Here is a 24,332-nt window from a genome sequence, read left to right on the forward strand (position 1 = left end):
ACTTCACTGTGACATCAAAATGTTCTGCAAAAACACTTTTCTGGCGATTATCTAACATATTTCAGGAAGGGAAGGGGAGACGTGTGGTCATACACTGAATTGGTGACACTAATCTTGGGTGTCTATCTTGAAACTGTGCTGATTGTATAGATCTTCTGTGCTAAGAAAAACATTTTCTTCAAAATCAATACAAGGCACAATACATGCAGTGAATAACTGATAAATGGTCATTTTGCAGGTGAGGTATTCCTTTAAACATTTGGTATATATTCACCATCATACTGTCAGAATTATTTGGCATATTTTCTGTTTTTTTTTGTGCGTGTATTTTTTGAAAACTATGTTGCAAAAGTATAAATAATTAGTTTAGTTTGAGTTATTAGTCAATTCCTTAAAGCACACAGCTTTTCAAAATAACGTGATCCAGGAGAAACACATCAAACCTCCTTTAACTGGAAGAACCACACACAACATTCAGATGAATTCATTTCCTGTATTATTTATTGAAAACCCAGCAATCGTCATTAATACCTGTTGTGTCTGTACAGGCAGGGGAGTAAAGAGATGTGGTAAACTAAACTAGTTGTCATTCTGTTGTCAAGAAAATAAAAGGCAAAGGACAAAGACAAAAAAAAAACAAAAAAAAAAAACACTCCGATATGCTACAGAATGACACCCCTGTATTGTTTTTTTCTTTTAACACTTGTTTTTAAAAATGTTACACAGATGCAGAGAAAAAAAAAGCCTTGAGGAAGAAGAAGAGAGTGTGACAGCAGTTCAGAGGGAGATAAGAAAGAAAATGAAAGACAGGTTTGGGTGTGTCTTTTAAAACAGTTGTGTTCATCTGTTTTCCCTCTCTGCCAAGTGTTGCTTTGACTTATTTTGTGTTGTGAAAAGCCAACAGGAGAGAATCTTTGCCATTCATCTCCCTCTTTCTCGTTCTCTGCGTCTCTTCCTCCCTCCGTCCTTCTTCATCGTTTCTTTGGAGGTTGGGCTGTGCGGGGAGGAGTGATGGGCCGACCGGAGCCCATCCCTCCGTACTGGTACTTGGCTTTCTTCTCAGATGGCTTCAGGATCTAAAAACAGACACAGGGATAACAGAAAGATTTTAGATTATAGAATAAAAATCTGCTGTGTGTTTATGTATTAACAGACTTACTAATACAGGCCCAGACTTGAAGTTGTGTCCTGTTTTATCAAGTTATTCAAAGCAGGAAGTCACTCCTAGTCACTCCTGGTCCCACTTTTAGGACTATGAATTAGGGGTGGGAGTAAGAAAGCATTTACTGTCTTCCCTGTAACAAAGTTTGGATTTTTGTATTTTAAAACCAGGTAATTTTACTTTTACCTAAGTGCTTTTTATCATGAATACTGTGCATCGCTACATTTCAAGTCACGTCTGTGCCACAGTAAAAACAACAGTCACATAAGTAAGTTATAAAAAACAAAAGAAGAAAGGTGATAAATGAGCAGCTGCTGCAGAGCGCTGGGATGGGAACAGCAGTCACAACTGGATCGGGGCTAGCATTTAGTCAACAGTAATAAAAAAAAAAAAAAGCTCATCAATGCAATAAAATTAAGGATCATGTCCTTGTGGGATATCACGTTTCTGTACCTCTACATAGTCAAAAAAAAAGAAAAGAAAAAGTCATCACTGATTAAATGCTCCATCCAGCCAGCACACTAAGTAAGCCAAATCAAACCGACCATCAGGTGTAGTTTTGATGGGGCTAAAATGCTCATAGCAAGTCCCCTCTGCATTCACAGATGAACTTTTACCTTAAGTGAGGTGTGTGAGGCTTTGTTGTCAAGCTGTTGCCAAATAGTGCACAGGAACCAATAAGGAGCTATAACAATGATGAGCTAGGACTGGGCAAAATGGCTTAAAAATAATACTGCGATATTTTTAGGCTACATCACGGTACACAATACATATCCCGATATTTTGAAATCGCCTTAAAACTACTGTAGGCTACTAAAATAGAACATTAATACATGAACTACAGTCACAGTAAAGTTAAATAAAGTCGCTACTGTCATAATAAAGTACTGTTCAAATAGAGTTAAATAAGATGCTGTTATAATAAAGTTAAATAAAATATTGTTAAAATTCAATTAATCCGAGCCAAACCATGGATGCTTTTATTTTGAAACCCCAGCTCATCTCGGGCTGGATGTGTTGATGTTTTTGCTTTGAATTTGAATCTTTCAGTCAACAGTTGTTTTAGCAGTTAACATAGACTTAAACTGTAACCATGGCACCATTAAACTTAAGGATTTATGCACTGTGAGCTGGAAACAAACTCATAGCTCTATATTAAAAGTATTTTTCGAGTCACACTGGTGCTCCATGGTTGCAAAATGTGACTAAACAGTCACGGTCTGAAGCCCTGCAGGTACAAAAATACACACTCTGTTCGCTCACGCTATTGTTAATCTCGTAAAACATGATGATTTATTCACTTTAAGCAAGGAAAATACAAGATAAGGAAATACAAGATACAAAGACACAAGCTTCGCTGGTCTCTAGTGACTGGTTAGGGGGAATAGACGTGTCCTTGAAGAGGCTGAGTGGACTGGTTATACTGGGACAGAGAGGATTAGCAAACTGGTAATACTGGGCTTCAAGAATGTCCGAGCAGATTGACACCAGAGTATGACAACAAACTTATCAATCACTGCACAAATGAGACCGTCAGCACCCACCGCTTTGCCTAGTAACGCATGTGTGTTACTATGCAGTATGTAAAACTGTGCAGCTCTCTTTTGCTATAATTTGTGTGTTTGTGGCTGCAGCTGCTGTGGAGTTGATCTTATAAACACATCTCTGTGTGTTGTCTGCCTTAGTGATGTTTTATCCTACTGCTGATTGTGTAAGAAGTGTCAGGTTATTTCGTTTATGTGGCTTAATGATGCTTGTTGCACTTGCCGCGGTGTCAATGAGTCCTAATTTATTGTCTGTCATTTTAATTTAATTGTGTTTTGTCACCAGGAGATGGCGTTCAGGCAGAGACATTTCAGAGGAGGAGGGTTGTTTTGGGAGCGCCTGGTGAAGATAAGCTTACCGAATGTTCGTTTTAACAAAAACAAAGGATAATGATAGTTTGTTGAGATTAAATTAACTTTATACCTGGAAGGAGCACATCAGGGTTTCATCCACACTCATCATGCCGCCGGCGTTGTCGAACTCTCCACAGTAGTTGGGAGCTGAGAACAGAGTCACCAGCTGCCGCTTGGCAAAGAACTCATAACCGTCTTCTACCACCTGGGGGCGTCAGACACACAGGACTGTCAGTGAAAACAGGTTTTATATGGACTTCTTTCAGCACTGATGCACTTCATGCCAATATGTAAACTTTAAACAGATAAGACGTGTCGTGTGGCTGTGTTAAACCACAAATGGATGGCTGTTTCTAGGAGTCTGATGAGTCCACTTCCTGTCCTGGTTAAGGAAGCCATTTCTATCTATGTAAATACTTAAATAAGGAAGGGGTGTGTGTGTTGTACCTGGTGGGCTCTGCAGATTAGGTCCAGGTCATGGCGGTTGAGGAATTTACTGACCACATCAGCTCCAAAGGTGAAGGAGACGCCGCGGTCATTTTCTCCCCAGCCCTGGACGTCCTTGTCGGGGTCAGACCACAGCAGATCACACAGGAGGCCTGGACGGAAACAAACACAATATTAACTATGTCTTATTTTTGTCGTGTGATCACTCACATCTGGCTAACAGCGGGATGTAATGTCCTTCCTCAAACTGCTGGAAGCCACCTTTATGTCACATTTACACTGTCATGTATTAAACCGCCAAGGCTGCCCTATGTATATACACGCACATTCTTCACCTCCAGACACTCCGAGTCTCCCAGAAAGACCATAAGAGGATCTGAGAGACAGCGGCTGCTGGGGTCTGAACACTGACTGCCTTTTAAGGACAAGAACAACCAGGATAAGTGAAGAGGGGGCAAAGACTCACGTCCACTGGTTTGCTGACTTACAAAAAGATCACAGACAGATCCATCGTTAGCTGACGTTACAAGGAATGGAATGACCATGTCTTTTAATAGCGTCACTGTCATAAATAAAAATCTCTCCTCCCCCAGAACGTGAACATGCCTCTGCCTTAGTATCAGCAGATATCAGAGCCACTTCCTCAGTTAAAAATGTTGATAACATGTTTTTACTCCTAGAGCTAAAAGTGGGAGCAAACCTGCGTCACTGTGAGAATTTTTGACCAGTTGGGGCCAGTTTCCTTCTCTGAGGAGCTTGATAAATATGGACCCTGATTAGGCTTTGACCTTAGGCTATCAAATTTTAATGTGAAAGCATGTATTTGGCAGTTGGTGTAGCCAGAGCATCCAAAGGATCGCAAGTGGACTGGGCTTCAAGTAGTCGACAAACAAGGCATCTATAAATGCCTGGATCTGGCCTGACGACATTGTGCCAGATCCTGAGGATAGGATCAGGCTTGATCCCAATCCCAATCCCGTGGATAAAGTCAAGCCTGATCCTGATCCTGTGGACAAGATCGGGCATGATCTCTGTTACGTGGACAAGATCAGGCCTGTTTCCAATGCTGTGGATGAGATGGGGCCTAATCCAGATGTGGATCTCTGTCCTGTGGACGAGATCAGGCCTGATCCCAATCCTGTGGATGACACTGGGCCCAATCCCGAAGATAGGATCGGATAAGATTGGCCCAATCCTGATCCTGTGCATAAAACCAGGCCCAATCCCGATCCTGTGGATGAGATGGGGCCTAATCCCAATCCGTTCTTCATGACATAGGGCCCAATCCTGTGGACAGGATTAGGCCTGTTTCTGATCCTGTGGACGAGATCAGGCCAGTTCTAGATCCTATGGATAGGATCGGGCCCAATTCTGACCCTATGGATGAGATGGGGCCCAATCCCAATCCTGTGGTTTAGATCAGTCCTGTGATTTAATGTTACGATTTTTTTGCCATTTGTGTTTACCTTTTTAACATTAGATCATGTGAAACGGTTGAATCACAGACGTCTAGACTTTATTTTATGAGGCATATTTCCAAAAACAATGCACACTGCATGTCAGTCACTCCTTCTGACTTTATGTCAGCAGAATATACTACATAGAAAAGTGGCTAATAAAATACATTTGTACTGTAGAGCTGGATGAAATTGATTTTATCAGTTAATTCAAGTTTATGGTTTAGGATGATGTTTAAAAATGAAAATCCATTTTTACTTTAACTTGGGTAATCACAGTGCAAAACCGCCATGGGTCTCCCTGAACTCCCATAGTTCCTGTGTTTCCATTCACAGATCCTACTTCATTGGAGCACATAGTGTATACGTGTTTGCGTGCTAAACCTACCTGTGTCAGGCACGTCTGTGGGTCTCATGATGCGTCTGATCTGCTCCATAGACTGCAGGTCGGGAGAAAGACCTGTGGGCAACACAATGACACCAAACCATCACAGACTGTAAATCTCTTCATAAATCTCCACCTGTGCCTGTGCAGGTATTAACCCATATCACTAAAGCTATAAACTTGCTGTGACCCATTTACTTCACAACAGATTAGTCAACCAAAAATACTGAAAGCTTATAAGGTTAGTGAACTTTATGTTGCATACTGCAGATCACACATCATGAAAACAATGACAGGAAAAACGGCACTAAGATGGCCAGACAGTTCTACAGTGAGCCCCGAGGACCAAGCACAAACATCAAGAAAACAAACTTCAAATCTATAAATGCTGCAAAACATTTAACAACACAAATGTCTGTATTAGGTCCCCCCAGAACAAACTACCAATCAAATACATGTGTTATAATCAACATGAATACCTCCGTGACAGCAGAAGATCTTCTCATCCACTATGGCTGCGATGGGCAAGCAGTTGAAGCAGTCGGTGAACGTCTTCCACAGCTTGATGTTGAATCTGCGTTTACCTGCAACAACAACAAGACAGTGAGTCAGGACGCTTCATGGCAAAGAACCGTCTCAGACTGTTTAAAATGTTTACACATGCTCAGTCTAGACATAGTAGGACTTAAGATGGATCTGGAATAAAGTGTGCAGTCTCACTTTACAAAAACAAGACTGTTTTGTTACATTTTTGCAACTGGATCATTTTTATGGTGGACAAAATTGCCAAAGTTGAATCAATCAATAAATGACTGGATAAATAAATGACTATGCCATCAAATGCACCGAATAATAAATACAATTTAAAAATGAAGTTAAATATATATTTAAAAAAATTAAATGTGAAAATAAATAAATGTCAATATAATTAATGGAAAAATTCATAAAAATTAATTATTAATAAAATTAATAAATAAATGACTGGGTAGATATAGTCATATGTCATCAAATGTACCAAATAATAAATAATAATAATAATAATAATAATAATAAAAAGTTTAATACAATTAAATACATTTAAAAATTAAATGTGAAGATAAATAATATAATATAAATATGAAATATAATTAATAAAAAATAAAAGATTAATAACATAATACTAATAATTAATAACAATGAATAAATAAACAACTGACTGGGTAGATAAATTAATATGTGATCAAATGTACCAAACAAATAATAAAATAAATCAATTAAAGATAACTTAATTCAATGCAAATAAAAAAATAACAAATAAAAGAATAATAAAAAATAAATAATAATAATAATAATAATAATAATAAATAATATGTCTAAAAGGGAAAAATAAATGGGAAAGTAAATACATTGGTGGAATTCAGGTAAATAAATAATGGATAGAATAACAAACAAATATAAATTTAAGTCAAACTGTATCAATTAATTGTCTACATTTAAGTATTTTTTGTTAATTTAAGGGCATATTATTTAGTTAAAGATTCATTTGGTGATTTTTTATTTTCAAATTTTGGTAGCTACCGTCGTCCACAGATTGTTACCAAATTTTAAGTTTCAAAAGTTATTATTTCATACTTATACTTGAAGTGCAGCTATAACCCTGCAGTATTGGTTTTAATTTTTTATTTATTTTTTTGCTTGTAATTGAATAATGTAATTGGAAATTCTGTGGGCACACATTCCATGTGGGCATACTAATTACACAGTATCCCAATATCTCCAAATGATAATAATCTATTTCAAGGAATAATAAAAAGTACCACTTCACATTCCCCCAGGTTTGTCACCTGCTTCTCTGTTGCAACTACTGTTCAGGTCACGGGTTTTTGTGCCAGGTGATACATAATGGAACTGGATCTACCACAATGTGACTTGAGGAGGGAAGTAAAAATGCAACACACTCCACTTTGGCATCACTATCTGAGAGCAGAGCACTCACACTCATCATAGAAGCCGTAGATGCGGTTGATGGAGGCACACTCGTGGTTGCCCCTGAGCAGGAAGAAGTTTTCGGGGTATTTGATCTTGTACGCCAGCAGCAGGCAGATGGTCTCCAGAGACTGCTTCCCTCTGTCTACGTAGTCGCCCAGGAACAGGTAGTTTGCCTCTGGAGGGAAACCGCCATACTCAAAGAGCCTCAGCAGGTCTGTGTACTGACCGTGGATATCACCTGGAGGACGGAGAACAGGCGGTAATGGATCGGGGAAGAAGGAGCGGGAGATAATAAAAGCACGAGGCCAGACAGGGTGTTACTCACCACAGATTTTGAGCGGAGCCTCCAGCTCCAGCAGGATTGGCTGACTGAGGAAGATCTCCCGGGATTTGATGCAGAGACCTCGCACCTCAGCCTCCGTCATCTGGACAATCTTCCCTGGACGACATCCTCGCACTGGTGGAGGGACAGGACAGGGTTAAAGAATAACTGCATGTGTGTGTTTGGGAGAGGCACGAGTATTATTAACAAAGTTATCCAGGCTGTTCCAGTAAGAGTCTCCCCAAGTTTTTTCTCAGGGACATGACTCCGCTGACCGTCAAACACATCCTCTCCCACAGGGGGAGTTTTTAAACGGATGAAGGTAGGCAGGTTTAGTCAACAGGCAGAGGATGGAAATAGCTTGTGTGAGCACTGTTGATGTTATTAGGGGTGTTTTGGAGACAACTTCCTGTTGTGTAACTGAGGCAAAGAGAAAGGGGGGAGGCACTGCAACAAGGAGCATGTACTGTAAGATCTGTGTAGAGCAATGGGGTCATTCTATTAAAAGTCAGCAGTGTAGTGCAGATGCTTAAAATGTGTTTCTTGCATCCCACAGGTCAATGATCGAGGACTTTACAGCCTAAAGATGGCTCACTATACTGTTCAGATTAAGTGTGAGCTTCAATACAAGTCCATCAAAAGTACAGCCGCACAGACCTCATTCAATATACACACTCATTTTCAGCTCTCTTTCCTGCATTAGGATGGCTTATTAACCTACTCTATGGTTCATTCATCAGTTAGTCATATTGTTGTACAAGAGAAAGGTGCATACAATAACTACAGAACATACAAGAAAACATTGTACCACCCTGAACCAATGTTTAATGTTTGCTAAATACAAAAGGAGCTACACAAGAAATTTGTCTGAAAAACTAAAATTATCAAAATATTTTTAGACTTTGAATTCATGAAATACCCACATACCCAGCAAGTTAACAAGACTATGAATGTGACAAGATATGCAATGGCATTGTTTAATACAGAAGTATTAAATAAGATTAAAGATTATGGATTAAATAAGAGCTGAAATGACAGAAATTAAATTGGTAATTTTTGACAATCAACGTTTACAAGCAATAATAGTCCCTAATATCAGTTGATTGACAGATCAGCTGCTAAAGACGCATCTCAACCACCACAAGTGACACTTCTGAGGAAGGCGGAAGTTTCCGCCGCAACATGTCAAGGTATGTAACATCCTAATACATGTCTGACGTAAAAGAACAATTAAAGTCATTCTGTGTTTGCTGTTGTGGTAAACGACCCTACAAAATGCATGTTCATGCATGTGAGCCACTGGTGTATATCCCACTGGCTAGCTAATCGCTGCTACATTGCACTGCGCTTATAGGGCCGTCCAGACAGACGTTATCAGGATGGCATTGTGGCGGAAACACAACCGACCACCCTCTCCTCCACCTCCTTCCCATTTACACCATTGGCTCTGTCAGCACTGTTGCTGACTTTAGCACTGCTAGCTGCTAGCCACAGCCTCAGCCACCTCCATGTTGAGAGCTGGGTGCAAGCAATCTAAATAGGACTCTGAATCATAGATATGCTCACCTTGGGCTCCTTGGGAGTTTTTTCCACTACCAACATTAGAAATGATACTTTGCAGTATTTATGAACAATACTCTTGATTGTCAGGCGCTTTACGGGCCTTTGGAAGACTGTTGATCTCCTAATGCTGCTTTAAAAAACCTCACATATACATTTGGCTACCAGCGCAGACAAGAACCCCATACAACCAGCTTTTTAAACTTTCCCTGCCGTGTCCATGTTCTGCCACTGCCCTATATTCCATGTGTGATTAGATTAATAGCAGAGTCAGACAACGGGTCCTCTTTTCCTCCTGCTTGTTAAACCACAGAAGTGGGCCAGAGCTGAGTAAGACGGCTGCTGTCAGATGACACCACAGAGACATGATGCAAATCCTAGCAAGCGTCTAACGCCACTTAATCGGTCAATCAAACAGACGGGGTGAGAGGAATCCTACAACTCCACGGCCTGAGGAGTTTGTTTGTTGGAAGAAGTACCTGAGAGGGAATGTTTATGAAAGGTGGTGCGTGACTCCTGCAGGTGACTCTTGTCTGTGTCTCGTTGCTTTCAAGGTATTTAACATGCAGTTTTAAAAGACAACAGTGTGTGTGTACACTTGCAACATGACCCTGCTATTTCTGCCCGGAGACCTTAGGCCATAAACACTCGCTCTGTCTGTCTCCGCCACCACGGTCCAACGCAAACTGCCATCATACACGCCCCACCTGGATCGTGAGACTGGGGCTATATTTAGATGGTGCAAAGGTAGACTTTCACAGGTTCACATAAACAAAAACATGCTGGAAAAACTCAGGGTCATCACGGCCGTAAAATATAAACACCTTGTATTATTGGACGTTATGCACAACATGTCCTACAGTTAGCACAATACACAAGCAAGGAGTGTGTCCACTGAGATTTTGCCTACTGTCGAGAGTGATTTCACACCCCTCCCTTTCAGCTCTGTGATGACGCGTTTGCAGGTCTGTGCTGGCTCAGCTGACAGGCAGAGGCCTAATATAGGACACACACACGCACGCACGCACGCGCACATACACACACACGTGCGCACACACACACACACACACACACACACACTAACGAGAACCACTAGTCTCACTTGCCTGGGAGGATCCCCTTTCATCATATGGTTAAGTTAAGACAGACCTGGAAACACACACACACACACACACACACACACACACACACACACACAAATGTACACATAGCGATCAAGTGACCTTGACTTCAGAGCGTACCACTACGGGACTGTGGGGAGGTATCCCAGCATCCTCTACTCTGTCACCACTGCACTGCAGCTTCCCCAGTGAGGAGACAGAGAGGGAGCGAGAGATGCTGAGAAAGGGAGAAGGAACGGGAGGTGGTACCCACATCTGATCACCATGGCAACCCAGCAAGACCAATTTCCAGCCTGTAAGGTGTTGGTGAGCGGAGCTGCTGTTGCTGCTTTATCTGATTGGTAAGGGGGGTGATTTGCAGATATAGTGGCATCTCCACCAACCCACGCTGTGCATACTAACATGTAGTGCATCTGACAACAGTGATGGAGAGACAACAAGAGGCCTGAAACACACACACACAGAAAATACTACAGCTTCAGATCAGATTCAGGCCTAAAATATAGTAAATTATTGAATTATTAGACTTAAACCTTTAATATTACTGTTAAAAATGACTTTATAAGTAAAGTTTCCATGTTACAGTGACAGAATGCATACAAATCATTTTGTCTTTAAATACACGTGCCTCACTCAGCAGCAGAAACAGTCCACCCAGCCCACTACACACATAACCGGAGTGACAGCAACAGGTAGCAACTTGCCAGCTAGCTGCTGCTTGCTGTGATGGTTGTGTTTCACATGGATGATCATAGAGAATATGAAGAGTAAAATATGTATGGAAGAACTTTTGCTTTTAGGACATTCTGTTTTGTGTGATTTTAGATGGGTGTCTGTGAACTTTGGGTTGCATTATGGAGTGTATGAGCCTGGGTTTCAAGCATTGTTGACCCATTTCGGGGACTAAAGTCAGGATATCTCACCCTCTGCCGTAAAACACTCCTCACTTTCTTTAACCAGTGTAGCATGATAGCATCATGGATTTAGCAAGCGAGCTAGCTAGCTGACTAGCCAGCTGCTACATGGGTAAAATTTAACATTTCAATGCTTAATCCACACACTCTTTTTTTTTTAAAGATATTTTTTGGGTCATTTTTAGCCTTTATTTGATAGGACAGACAAGCGTGAAAGGGGGGGAGAGAGAGAGGGAGTGACATGCAGCAAAGGGCCAAAGGCTGGAGTCGACCCGGGCCGCTGCGGCAACAGCCTTGTACATGGGGCGTCTGCTCTACCACTAAGCCACTGACGCCCCAATCCACACACTCTTGTCACAGCGTAGGAAGGCACATTGCTATCATCAGATGGGGGACTACTTTTTTCAGTTCATTTTCTGTAACCACTAAAACGTTAGCATATAAGCATGGTGGAATTAGCAAGCTAGCTAGCCAAGCTACGGTTGAAATGGCAGTTCAGGATAGAGGAAAGGAAGGGACTACCTCATATATATGTTTTTTGTTGTTGTTTTATTGCATTGCATTTATTGCATAACAATGTCAACTTCTGGTGTAATACTATATTAGCATTGACTTCAGGTTTATTTGTCGTTTTCTTTTCTTCTCTGTTGTATTTGAGTCCATATTTTGAAAATAACCGAAATAAACTAAACTACAAAACTTGTACGACATAGAGTGCCCCAGGAATAAGTCCAAAACCCCTGAAAATGAGTTAATATTTTGGCACTCCCGGTTCTCGTCTCGAAGTCGACAGATTTTTTAAAATTGTTTTTTGGTTAGATGCCTGAAATAAGGTCTGTGGTTAACACAAGCTAAAAGACTTCTACGCTTTGTTCTATGAAATAAAATATGTCCCCACTTGTGAGGCTTATATGCCTTTTTAAAAAAAAAGGCGGTTGCTAACATGTGGCCAAACGAGATGACATAACATCATCACACTGAGCCGCACCGAACACAGCTTTACAAGTCTTGTTATGGTGGTGATGTTAGGTCATGTCACTATAGAGAAATTTGTTTATAACTTAACGTTAGCTTTTTACTTGTGGCGACTGCATTAAGGCTTCAAGAATTATGAAAGTGGTGTTCATTTATGAAGATTATCTTGCTGGATATTTTCAGAAACAATCCAGAATGGAAAAATGGACAATGAACCAGTGCGATGCGAACTTCCGCGCTAGCCTACAGGAAGAGAAAGCCACCCCTGGGGCACTTTAAAATGTAAGTATCTTTTTTTTTATTGGTGCCTTTTGTGGTCTGTTTAATGTTCAGTTTGGTCAATAAAATAATAGTAGAAATCATTTCCTTTTTATTTTTTAAAATAAACTTTTTGGTATTTTAGCAGTATACTGAAAGCAGAAGAAAGACAGCTGAGTACACTTTAATATGTTTATTTGTAGCAAGGAATATAGTTATTGCATTAATCAACAAGATTACGGGATATTTTCCTCATATCGTGCAGCCCTAGTAAAAATATTAACATGCAATAATATATTTTCTGTAAAAGCAGTAAAGGTGAAATTGTTTAAAAAGTTATGCAAATTATTGTTTCTACCATTCCTATTATTCTATATTAGATAAACAATTATCGACTGACTAACATGTACAACACACTGTACTCCAGCAAACAATGGTTCAGATGCGTTTCTGATTCAAGCACAGAGGCATACTAACAATCAAACACATGTAAACACAAGCTAAAAGACTCGCACGATGACAGACAACACAAACAGATGCACAGCCTTAAGCAGTTGCTGCTGTCTCAGTGGCAGCAGTGAGAATGAATCAGGTTCCTCCCAAACAACTGTTGAGCTTTGCTTCAAAACATCCTTGTCTGGACTGATGTTCCACTGACATTACCACAGCAAATTCTTATTAAAGATTAGTGAAAATCTCTTCTTTGAGAAGGCTCTGTGTTCTGAGTCACCTCTCCTAATTTGGTCAGGTGCACGTGTCGGTCTGCCTAAGCTTTTAAGTTTGGGTTTTGTCGCCCTCTGACCTGTTCAGACTGAATGCTGAGTCTATTCTCCAGCTAGATCACAGCACTGCAAGCAACTGTTCTCTCTATCTCAGTTCCTCTTTTTTCCAGACCTCCTTTTCCCCTCCTTCACCTCTTCACCCCTCCTTTCCTTTTGAGGCTGAACTCCTGGGTCATGGTGCTGACGTCAGAGGACAGCTCTGCCTCGTGCCCTTCCCAGAGTTGCCTTTGCATTCCAGACAGATCACACAACCCTCAGATCTAAACAGCTCTGGCTGTACGGGGCTTCATATCAGTGCTGCTTGATGCATCAAAATCTAATACGTTTAAAAAAATTTTCAAGTGAAATGAATGTTCTGGAACTCGGTCATAGGACAATGACTAACAAGATACCACTAGAAACACTAGAAAAGCTTGCACAAGGAAACCACAACATTTTAACAGATCTAAAGCTGAACCAAAACTCCTGATAGTTAACACTACAGGTAGGGAGGAAAATATGTATTATGATTTTGGGGTTACTGCACAGTAACCTGTGTTACAGTGGCTGATCTTTCTTGGTACAAATGCTCAGTGTTCCATGGATTAACATCCAGCTGCCTGGCAGTTGCCAGGTTAATTCACTAAATATTTGGGAGGCTCTTGGTTACTGCCCAACCCACCATTGTACAGTGTGTTGAACCACACCAGAGTTGTTTCAACACACAACTTGACGGACTCTGAACAATCAGACTAACACTTCCTCCAACAAACTAAGTTGGTCATCATTTCTTTTGATTGCAAACTACTTGCTAAGGGTCAAGGAGGTCAACTATTTTTCCCATTATTCAAAAGAGCAGAGTTCACTGGAACGGTGTGTGGTGGAGCCGAAGGGATAGAGAGAGAGAGAGCGACAGATAAGTGAATTACAGACAGATTGCCTCTTGAAGGCATTACCATATATGGGCACTACTGTACGGAGGAAGGAGGAAGTGAGCTAGTCAGTCGGGACAAAGAGGGAGCACTTGAAGGCTCAGTTGTTGTATGGGAGAGAAAGAGAACAAGACCAGCCAGGCACAGGCCAGGGCTCCGTCAGCAAGTGAAGCTCCACAACAACGTAACAGCTGTCAGCTGTGCTGCCAAAAAGCTGCGTAAGCCCATTCACTTCAACACTGTTACATTCATTTTACTATCTTATTCTATATTTTATTCCTCTATTTTGCAGCTGCACTATTTTATGTCTTAGATTCTAAATACATTTTACGTACATGGTGGTACTGATACCAAAAGAATACCTTAGATACTTTGCGTCAGGATATGTAAACAAGTTTCCCACAAACCCGACCAGCACACACAGAGCAACATTACCCTTCATTTCAAGTTGGGATGTTAATGGTTACCCGGTATTTAGTTAACTGCTGAGAATATTTTTGATTGGTCTATAGATTAATTTTCCACCTCTGTTTGGTGGGAGCTAGCTAGTGGCACTGCTCATTTGGCGATTACTGCTAGTAATGCCACCCCAACCCAACAGCGCTGCTTTGGAAACATTGTGCCCACCCTCTGGTCTCCCCCCAATTAGCCCCGGTAAGTGTGTGGTTCAATTTTGAACCACAAACCCCCTTTAGCATTGTTAATTAGGCCTATGTTATCACTGTTAAGATAAGATGCCTTTAGCTCTGTTAGCACTGTTAGCACTGTCAGCATGGCTAATGGTGCTAGTTAACAATGGTAAAGTGCTTTTGCACCTCAAAATGAAGCCGTTTACTCTCTGGGGCAACCTGGGAGGAGACCGTAGATTGGTCACCATCATTCCGCTGCAACACCATCTTGGAACCTAGCTGTAATTGTGAAGGAGCAACCACTGGAGGGTGGGCTGTGGCCACTTTGTTTCTGAATGTTAACGCGGCTAGCAAACAGAAAATTAAACAAAAGGAAATAAATTCACTGTAATTGCGAAAGAGCTGCACCACTAGCTAGCTCCCACCCAACCCAGGTGGTGTACAGTGCAGAGCCACTGAGGCTAACGTTAGCAAGCCACTGGAGACTGGAGGATGGGCTGTGGCCATGTTGTTTCCGAATGTTAATGTCAGCTAGCAAACAGAAAATTAAACAAAAAGAAAGACATTTACATCACAAAATATTAAAATTTCTCCACCCTTCCAAAAAATGGAAAGCTCTTTGAAAAGTGGCGCTAAAGCTAACTGAGTCAATGGAGTGCCAGACCAAAAGGAAAGGCCTCCTGTATTTCACGTCATTTGGCATTTTTCTTCTAAAAACAAATAAATAAATAAAATAACTGATTGGTTACTGGTTATCGATTGTTGGGCTATAGAAAGCAAAAATAAACTAGAACTGACAACCAAAATTTTGAGCTGTGTTACTGGCCACTTGATGAATTAAAGTCCAATATTCATTCTCCTTCTCCCTCTGTTTTGGTCTCCACCAACTCTTTAGAAAAAAATCTGTAGTTCATTAGTGGCTAAATATGCTACTATGTTTCAAGGTTGTCACAAGCATCAGTACTTAAGATACTTTTTTGATACCATATGTTTAAAACAATAAAATCTCCATTAATTATACATTCGATAGTATCAAAAGTATTGAAGCTATTAGGCTAATGTATTGCCAGTGTGTTGGTACAGTATATGTTCAGTGACTTTTTCTTATCTTTTTTTAACAGCTCTGTGTGCAGGTCGTTCATTAAAAGAAGAAAAGAATATCCTCTTCTGTGTGCATTTTTTTAGTCTAATGTTTATTATTCAACTATTATATCAAAGTTTAATATCCTGGTATCATGGCAACATTGTGTTCACCAGCTAGAGTCTGTCCTTGTCCTCTGTGTACGGTGTAGTTAAGAGAGAGTTTTCCCAAAAACTGCTGAAGCTGGAAATAAAGTTGATGAGAGAAAATTTTAAGTTGCAGGCCAGAAAACCAAAACAATGAGCTGAAAAATGCTAAAGCACTCTGTGGAGCTGAGGGGAACTGCAGAGTCAGAAAACTGTCTGTGGGTTTGGCACATCACCTTTCACAATACATGTGGTAATTTTTCCATAGTTAATATAAAAATATTATTGCAGCCTTACTTTTACTTGGTAAGACAATTTCAGAAAAACATGACTTTTCATTTTCTCCAATTGCCGAGCAAACATATGCAAAAGAATCTGTACGGGGTCAAGCAGAGCCATGAATTCTAAACAGGAATGACGCGCATGTTTCAGTCACTGCAGCGCCAATAAAGATGCCCTGTCAGACCTTTTTTAGCTCTCCACCTCCACTCTCTATTCTTTCCAACTGGGCACGAGGCCAGCCGCTCCCCTCCACTCCTCCATGTAACCCTCTCCCACACAGGGGCGATGGAAAACACTGACCCCTCAGTGAACGAGAGACACAAAACAACTCTGGCGAGGAGAGCGGGAGAGAATCTTAAGGCAGAAATCCCGACTGTGATGGCATTTCTGTGCAAGCTTTTGCATTTTCAGAGGACGTTTTGTTCGCCTTTAAGTGCCACGGGTGAATGGCTGTCTTTGTGGGGCAAAAGAAAGGATGAAATTGAGAGAAGAGACTCGGGGAGAAATAAGCAGGAGGCACAGAGAGTGGGAGAGATGGAGAGGAGAAGACGAGGAGAGAAATGTAGGGAGAAAGTGAAGCCAGAGTGGGGGAGACACTGAAGGCAAAGGAGTGAATGGAAGGAGTGGGGAGGGGAGGGTTTATTGGAAAGCCTAGCCGGGGCCAGCTGAAAAGCCTGGGTGAGCTCTGTGCCACGTTTGGTGCCAGGGGGCGAACGCTCCCCGCCACACAGGCTCCACCATTGTTGTTTCCATAACAGAATGCCACGCCAGCAGCCTGAACACCACGCAACACAGCAGCAGCCTTCTGCGTCCCACGAAAACAAGGAGGGTGACACCAACATACAGTATATTATGAAAGAGCAGAATACTTTTTTGTTGTTTAACCCTTTCACTTCAGCCTAGCAAGGCAGAGGCACTCCCAAAAGTGCCATCACAGAGCAGAAAAAGTTGGAAAACACTGACAAATCAGTCTTCAGGATGTCTTTTCTTTTAGGCAAAAGACCTGCCACCACCTCACACACACACACACATACACACCTACATGGCAAAACACCTGGGATACATTATTGTGGACTATTAAAGCAAGAATATGTAACCTTTGCAAGACGAAATAACACAATCTAACTCTTAAAAAATGAAGAGTTCACAATTCATAAACAATTAAATTCACTTTTACTTGAAGGGGAACTTCATCCATTTTGACAATTCTGGTGTTATTCTTATGGTCTAAGACAGTCCAAAAGATTGGTAAAAACGACTTTCTTCCAAATCCAAAAACTGAGTGCTTAAACTCAAATTTGTGATGTAATCGGGTATAAAAGTTGTCTGGTATGACCTGCTTAAGATGGCTATTGTTAGCTGATGCTAGCAGTATTTTTGCTTGCCGTTGTCCTACAAAAGAACAGAACTAAATCAGTTTCGTAACTTAATGACTTTCTTCACCTGTGCTACGTTTGTGCTGTGTTTTAGCACTTCTGTTATTAGCACTTGAAGCCACGATAGCTGCTGTTCAGCAAAAGTTACACAGAATCACTTGGAAGCTACAGGTGGTAACTTTTTACAAAAATTACTTCCTGCCATATTTGATGAAACCGTCATCTATAGACAGTGGTACATGAGACGGATAATCAGTGAAAAAAAAATCGCCTCGTAGTGCTTTTGATGACATTTGCTAGAATCCATTGTGACTGAGTGAAACAACCAATCAGAGCTGAGGAGTCACTAATGCAGTGGTGGATCATGTCAATCTCTGCTTAGACTAGGCAACACTGATCAAATATGAATCAAGATTCTGTCACTGTATTGCCTTTTTTTCGCATCAAATGTTTTCAGAAACATATTTTAGTGTACTGTTTAGCTGTAAAATGAGAGTAAAATGCAGCCGGTGGGCGATGCTTCATTTTGGCTTGACTGTTTTTAACATGGCAGCCGGGTCACAAACTTTCTCATTTTACAGCTATTATACATCTTTTTTTTTTTTTTTACTATATTTGCAGATATGTTAGTTTTAGTCTTCTGTATTAATGACAGCATTATTGACAGATTAATATGTGTTCACTGTTTTCTTATTGACCGTAATGTCATGCAAGCCTCCGTTTAACCTTTACCCTACAAATGCCACCAGCATGACGAGGCACTTGGCGTCCATTCTGCGCTGAGCACTCCACAAGTGCCAAGAGTTGAAAAATATTCAACTTCAGGTACAACACTGCACTTGTCACTGTCACTTTTACTCAGCCATTAAATCACGGCGGAGGAGGGACAAATACCACGAAGGCTGACCGTCATATCTTACATGTACAAGTGCTAACCAACAACCTACACAGATCAGCTGGTCCATCCTATCTCTCCGCACGCCTTCCCTTCTTCCAGAGCAAGTGCTCCATCATATGCTGACATTTTTATTTCCACGAATATTCAGTATAGCAACCAGCTGTAACTAAAGCGTCTCAGCTGAAAAAATGCTGCGCCTCCAAAGTGCTCTCAAGCGCTCGTAGCAGGGCGTTTCCTGAGGAGCACCTGCTGTTTTCAGCTTGGAGAAAAAAAATGCTTTGATGGACACCAGGCCTTACAACCCCAATATAATGTATCAGTCATTATAATTTATTGTACCTAAGCCTTTATTATGTGTTGATAAATTCTTGTGCAAGTGAAGACTGTCAAAAGACTGCTCTGTTCAACCAACTCAACCTGGACAGCTCCTAAATAGAGAAATGCCCTTTAGAGAGATTCCATGTACCCATACTGGGTTACAACTTGGCTGCCGTCTTTGCCCATAAACCAAAATGACAAAATGGCTACGAAATTCTCTTTCCATCCCGCCTCCCTCCGCTCTCGCTGGCTGATGTATGGAGCTGTGGTGTTGATTGTGCCATATAAAGCCTACAGGCCACCTGTGCTGGCGGGACAGACAGAGGGCCTGTTGTCGCTAGAGCCCGGGCCAGTGTAGGCTTAGCGTGGGCATGTTGGGAAAGCTGTAATAGTTGCTTTGCTGGATTGCAGCACACAGACTTAGAACAGCACTAGTACACACTAATGAAGAGGAGAAGGAGGGGCCTGTTATGGAGAACTCAGGAAACAAACAGAAACACGCAGGGAAGAAAATGGGCAGTCATCCTGAGGCATGCTGCTGCTGCTGTCTGCTGTGAACAGACAACTGAAGGATTTCTATCAATACTGTGAAAACTGCAATGTCAGCTGAACTGTGCTGTAACCAACTGTAGCGACTCTGATGTGAAATCTGAAACATGCTACTGAGAGTTGTACACAAACAACAGACTGACTGATTGATTGATTTCCCACAGTGCCATGCAATATTGTGTAATGTGGATGTGTGTATTGATTGTTTTTCACCACAGTGACAAGCTGTCACACCCCTGCGATTAGACACCTAACTGCCAGTTGTACGTGCTCTTAATTAAAGGAATACGTCACCGACAAAATGACCATTTGTATATCAATTCCTCATCCCGTGTTATGCTGAATTTGTTTGTCTTGCATGCCTCTGTGGTGAACGAAGAATCCACAAACAGAGAACACTCTTAATTTAAGTAACGTTTAACAACAGCAAAACTATATCAAAACATCAGGTTAAAAAGTGTTTTATTAGTAAAGTTTAAGCAAAAATGTGTGTGTTTTGAAGTACTGAGCATACGACTGGATAAATGAGACTTGGATTATACTGCACGAGTTGTGTGAGAGTTTGTAAACAGATGTTTTGATTAGGGCTGCCCCCGACTAGGAATTTTCCTAGTCGACCAATAATCATCATTTAGGGCCATTAGTCGACTAGTCGCCATCATGTTTACGATATCAATTCAATTATCAAATTTTATATTTTGGGCGGGGCAACACAATGGTTTCAGTTTAAGGTCTGAGAAAGAATAATATAAGTAACATTGTCAACACTGTGCTACATTACAGAGAAATACAAAACCGTAATGAACCTTCATTAATATAGGCCTATATTTTATCTACAAGTGCACATCACACACTGAGCGAGCCGCCTGTTAATGATGCTGTTGGCAAAGCAGTAATGATTGTGCTAAGTGGCTAATGGGCATGTAGCTGCTTACATGTTTCAGATGATACGTCATGTTTGTAGTTGACCAATGAAGATGAGTTTACATATCACCTTTGGTTCATCCTTCACCTTCTCAAAATAATCCCACACTTTGGATTTCCTGCTCGACATGTTATTAACTAGCCTGTGTAATAACCGCAGGTACAGCCCTGTAAAGTAACGTGACTCCTGTCTGACTGCTGAGCGTGACCACTTCCTGTGTCTGTCCTTTCAAATTAAATTCCCACATGATCCAGTCATAAAGGTTTTGATTTATTTTGACAAGGTGCAGCTCCTAATAGAGTTTATATTTGTTTGTTTTTTGTTTTTTTTCTGCGACTAAGCACCCAATGAAATCTTGCTGACTAATGACCTTTCTGGTCAACTAACGTTTGGTCAACTATTAGCCCTAGTTTTGATACAGGTTTGTTGTTTTACACGGCCCCCATTTACTCCAATTGATCGAGAACTTCCTATTTTTTTGGATTCTTTGTTCACCGTGGAAGCATACGAGAAAAACAAAGTTTTCTTCATGAATTCATCCTAACACAGGGTGAGTAACTGATATGCAAACAATCATTTTGTGGGTGAAGTATACCTTTAATCAGCTCCACACACAGCATGCAGCAGTCACAAGTACCTTTCCTTTGGAATTAAACACTTTAAAAATTAACTTTTAAAACTTTTAGCCACCTCATACATGATGAATTCCACAATTGGCGTCTTATTAATATGGTATTACCGTGAGACTGTTCCAGTTATAAGTGTGCCCAAACTAGTCCACCAGGAAAGAGTTTCTAGGCCCAATGTGAAACAGCGACAGGACTGAACAAGTGTAGCCACTCTGACTTCATTATATTAACAGAGATTTCCACAGACATACAAATGCCATTTATTTATACAGACAATGATTTTGGTAAGTTCATCTATAAACTTTTGTGCTGCTTACATATCAACTCTGACTCACAAGATTGGCCACAAGACAGCAAATGACAAGTCATTGTATTCAGAGTGACAAATGAAACCAGAGAGGGGAAAAAACCTGTACGCTGAGGCTGCTGAGGAGGCTTCTGTGATTGTAAACCATGTTGTCAGTTGATCAGGTTTAGTCTGTCGGCTATACAGCGCCTGTCAACCCCCCAAAACAAACACCTGCTGGAGGACACGTGCACTGTATGTGTGCAGTTTTGGGACATTGTTCTCACAACATACCTGCAAAATAATGATGCAACAGAAAAGGCAACAACAGGTGGAGCTGAAAATCTACTGTATCACTGTATTGCCCTTTTTACACTCTCCCCCCGGTGTGTGTGTGTGTCACCAAAAGGGTAAGTTAATTTCTACCAGGGACAGCTGTGCCTGTTGACATTTAATAGGAGATCAGAGAGCTCTCCATATGTGCCTCTGTGTGCATGTAGGTTCCCACCTGGCACCAGATCTCATTGAAGAAGTGCGAGATCAAACTGCTATTGAAGTGATTAAGGAACTCCTGTTCTACCTTGAGGAAAAGCTCTCTTTATTCCTGCACAGAAGAAAAAGTGACTTCCTCACCAGTTTGACAAAACCCTCTGAGCTGCTTAAACTGAATGGCAGCCGGAGAAAGCCACTGACAGTCCTTTTAGTGAACGTCTACATGAGAACAGGCTGTAGATGTAATCTGGTTAAGTAAACTGAGATGACAGATATCAAGGTTTGGGAAAAGCCTGTGAGAAGTCTTTGTGTTGTCGAAAGGTCGAGTCTTAAAATAAAATGCAGCACTTAGAAAGACAAACTGATACATGACGGACAGTTTGAGTGTGTGCATTTGTATTCCGGCCTGTGTATGATACAGTATGTACCCTAGCGTTAGACTAACACCACTTTGCCTTTGCTGTCCTTATAAAGACACGGCCCGATTTTACAATACAGGTTGATTACATCGTTTGTTTGCAGACGGGATCAACAATACACTTGCTGTTGTGAGAAACTATTTGAATATGTCAACTTGAGCTTTGGCAATCTGCGACAGGCATTTTAAATCATTTCCTGGCATTCCATAGATTAAACGGCACATTGATTAATAAAGTAAATTAATTACAGATTGATTGATATTAACCGACAGTCCCACTTTAAACAGAGTGTTCCTGATTTAAGAGCCCTGACACACAAAGCTAGCAGTGGGTTTTCGGTCAATGTTGGGTCATTGGTTAGCATCTGCTACCCTAGTGTGTCCCATATAGTTGGCACTAGTCGGCCCGTGTCAGATGTTTATCAGTCGATCTGGCACGTTCAGTCGAAATCATTCTGACTGGCAGTTCAGCTCACTGCACAATAAGAGACAGGAAGTGAGGAAAGAAAACAAAATGCTAAAGATAGAGACAAAGTTGACATATTAGGTAAAATTATTTTTCCAGCCAATGAGCTCTTTAGCAGAAACATTTCGTAATTGTTTACGCCATATGGATCGCTGTCTAAAATCACACAGTGAGGCAGCATGATGCTGCTGTTTGGTTCTGTTTAAAAATGCAAAGGAGGAACACAGAAGTGACTTCATGGCGGCCCTATAGCGTGATATCTGGGCATACAGAACCTTTTAAATCTAAATTTTGCCAACCTGAACAGAAAGTCCTAAAAGTGTTTGAAAACTACAGTTTAGTGGCTGATGAAGATGAAAATATTGTGTGGTCACAAGCTCCAAAACAGATGATAAGTGGAGACTGTTTTGTCAGCTACTTTTGAGGGTTTTAGTACATTCCATTTTGGCAGCGTTCTTGTATGGCTTATGTTTAGACAACGTTTGAGAACTTTTGTAGGAAAAAATAAGTAATAGATTTCTCAAGCTGTCAAGAAAGAAAGGAATTTTGGTAACTGCATCCAAACTTGGACATCGTGGCAGCACTACTTCATGGAAAATGTTCAAACGTATTCTGTCCAGTTAATAAACACAACAAACACTGAATACTCACTGTTGAATTTTTGATCTAAAAACTGGCTCAGCCTTCAGATAAAAGTGTTGAGCCTGCCTCTTAGTTGGTATTTTTACACCAGAATTGAGCCAGCCTCACACAAACTAGCTGTAGATTGAAAGAGAAAGTGGCTGAAAGAAGATGGATGGTTGGATATATTCACAGCTCACATCTGGAAGCCTTTAGGCCCAGATCCCTCCAATTTCCTCCACTGAGGTTTCCTACTCACATAAAAAGCAACTAAATACGTAGCAAGCTAACTGGCTACAGTAGAGCCTTGCCCAGCTTACAATACAGGCTCACACTGCTGTAACAACTCACACACACACAAAAAGCACTGTTATGTAACCAGCTCCAATCAATCCACATGATTAGGTTATACTGACATGTTGATCCACAGTGTTGTCATCCTTTAGCACAGGCTGCCTATCTGTGCACGCTTCTATGTGTGTGTGATTTTCAGCACACAATATATGTGTGTGTGACCGACAATCGATCATGAGTGTTTGTTCACCACTGCCTCAGCTGTCCACATGTTTACCAAAGACACAGAGGGACACTGTCTCAGGATTCTCAGGGAAACGAAAAGACAAGAGAAAGACAGATAGAGAGAGCAGCTCTTATGTCCGGATCCCCTATTTGGCGCTGCTAAGAATCCACTGATACCCAACACATACCAGCAGCGCAGGAGCACGTACGCTTTCTATGAAAGTACTGAGGTTACTTTTGTAAAGCATTAACAGACTCAAACTAATGGGATTAGACACAAAACAACACACATTATATCCAGTTGTGTGTATTAGCTGAGTAGATAGAAATACATTACAGGCACTTTTCTGAATTACTGTCATCCACAGCTACACTGGTAAGTCTTATTTTATCAATGTATGTATGTGTAATGATCATTTTTCCCTTCTATAATAAAGCTCAGGAGATGATCTGCCAATAGTTGCAATAAAAACACTGGCTGTTGAATTACAAATTACATGTAATGACAAACTTAATATATTGTGAAATGCTTAGGGC

At 40.9% G+C, this 24,332-nt stretch overlaps 1 protein-coding gene across 1 annotated transcript in view; it reads right to left on the reverse strand.

Annotated features, from left to right (window-relative positions):
* Window positions 1–483: 483 nt before the first annotated feature.
* The window catches only part of LOC126403715 (serine/threonine-protein phosphatase PP1-beta catalytic subunit), a 659,813-nt gene continuing 635,964 nt past the window's right edge, over window positions 484–24,332 (reverse strand). Inside the window, exons 3-9 of the mRNA XM_050066443.1 lie at window positions 7,643–7,774; window positions 7,325–7,555; window positions 5,829–5,933; window positions 5,353–5,424; window positions 3,508–3,659; window positions 3,131–3,265; window positions 484–1,076 (exon numbers count right to left, since the gene is read on the reverse strand). Of these exons, the coding sequence (XP_049922400.1) occupies window positions 972–1,076; window positions 3,131–3,265; window positions 3,508–3,659; window positions 5,353–5,424; window positions 5,829–5,933; window positions 7,325–7,555; window positions 7,643–7,774 (932 nt within the window). The 3' untranslated portion in view covers window positions 484–971. The remainder of the gene's footprint in view (window positions 1,077–3,130; window positions 3,266–3,507; window positions 3,660–5,352; window positions 5,425–5,828; window positions 5,934–7,324; window positions 7,556–7,642; window positions 7,775–24,332) is intronic.

The sequence above is a fragment of the Epinephelus moara genome, chromosome 17 (assembly GCF_006386435.1).
Source record: "Epinephelus moara isolate mb chromosome 17, YSFRI_EMoa_1.0, whole genome shotgun sequence".
NCBI lineage: Eukaryota > Metazoa > Chordata > Actinopteri > Perciformes > Serranidae > Epinephelus > Epinephelus moara.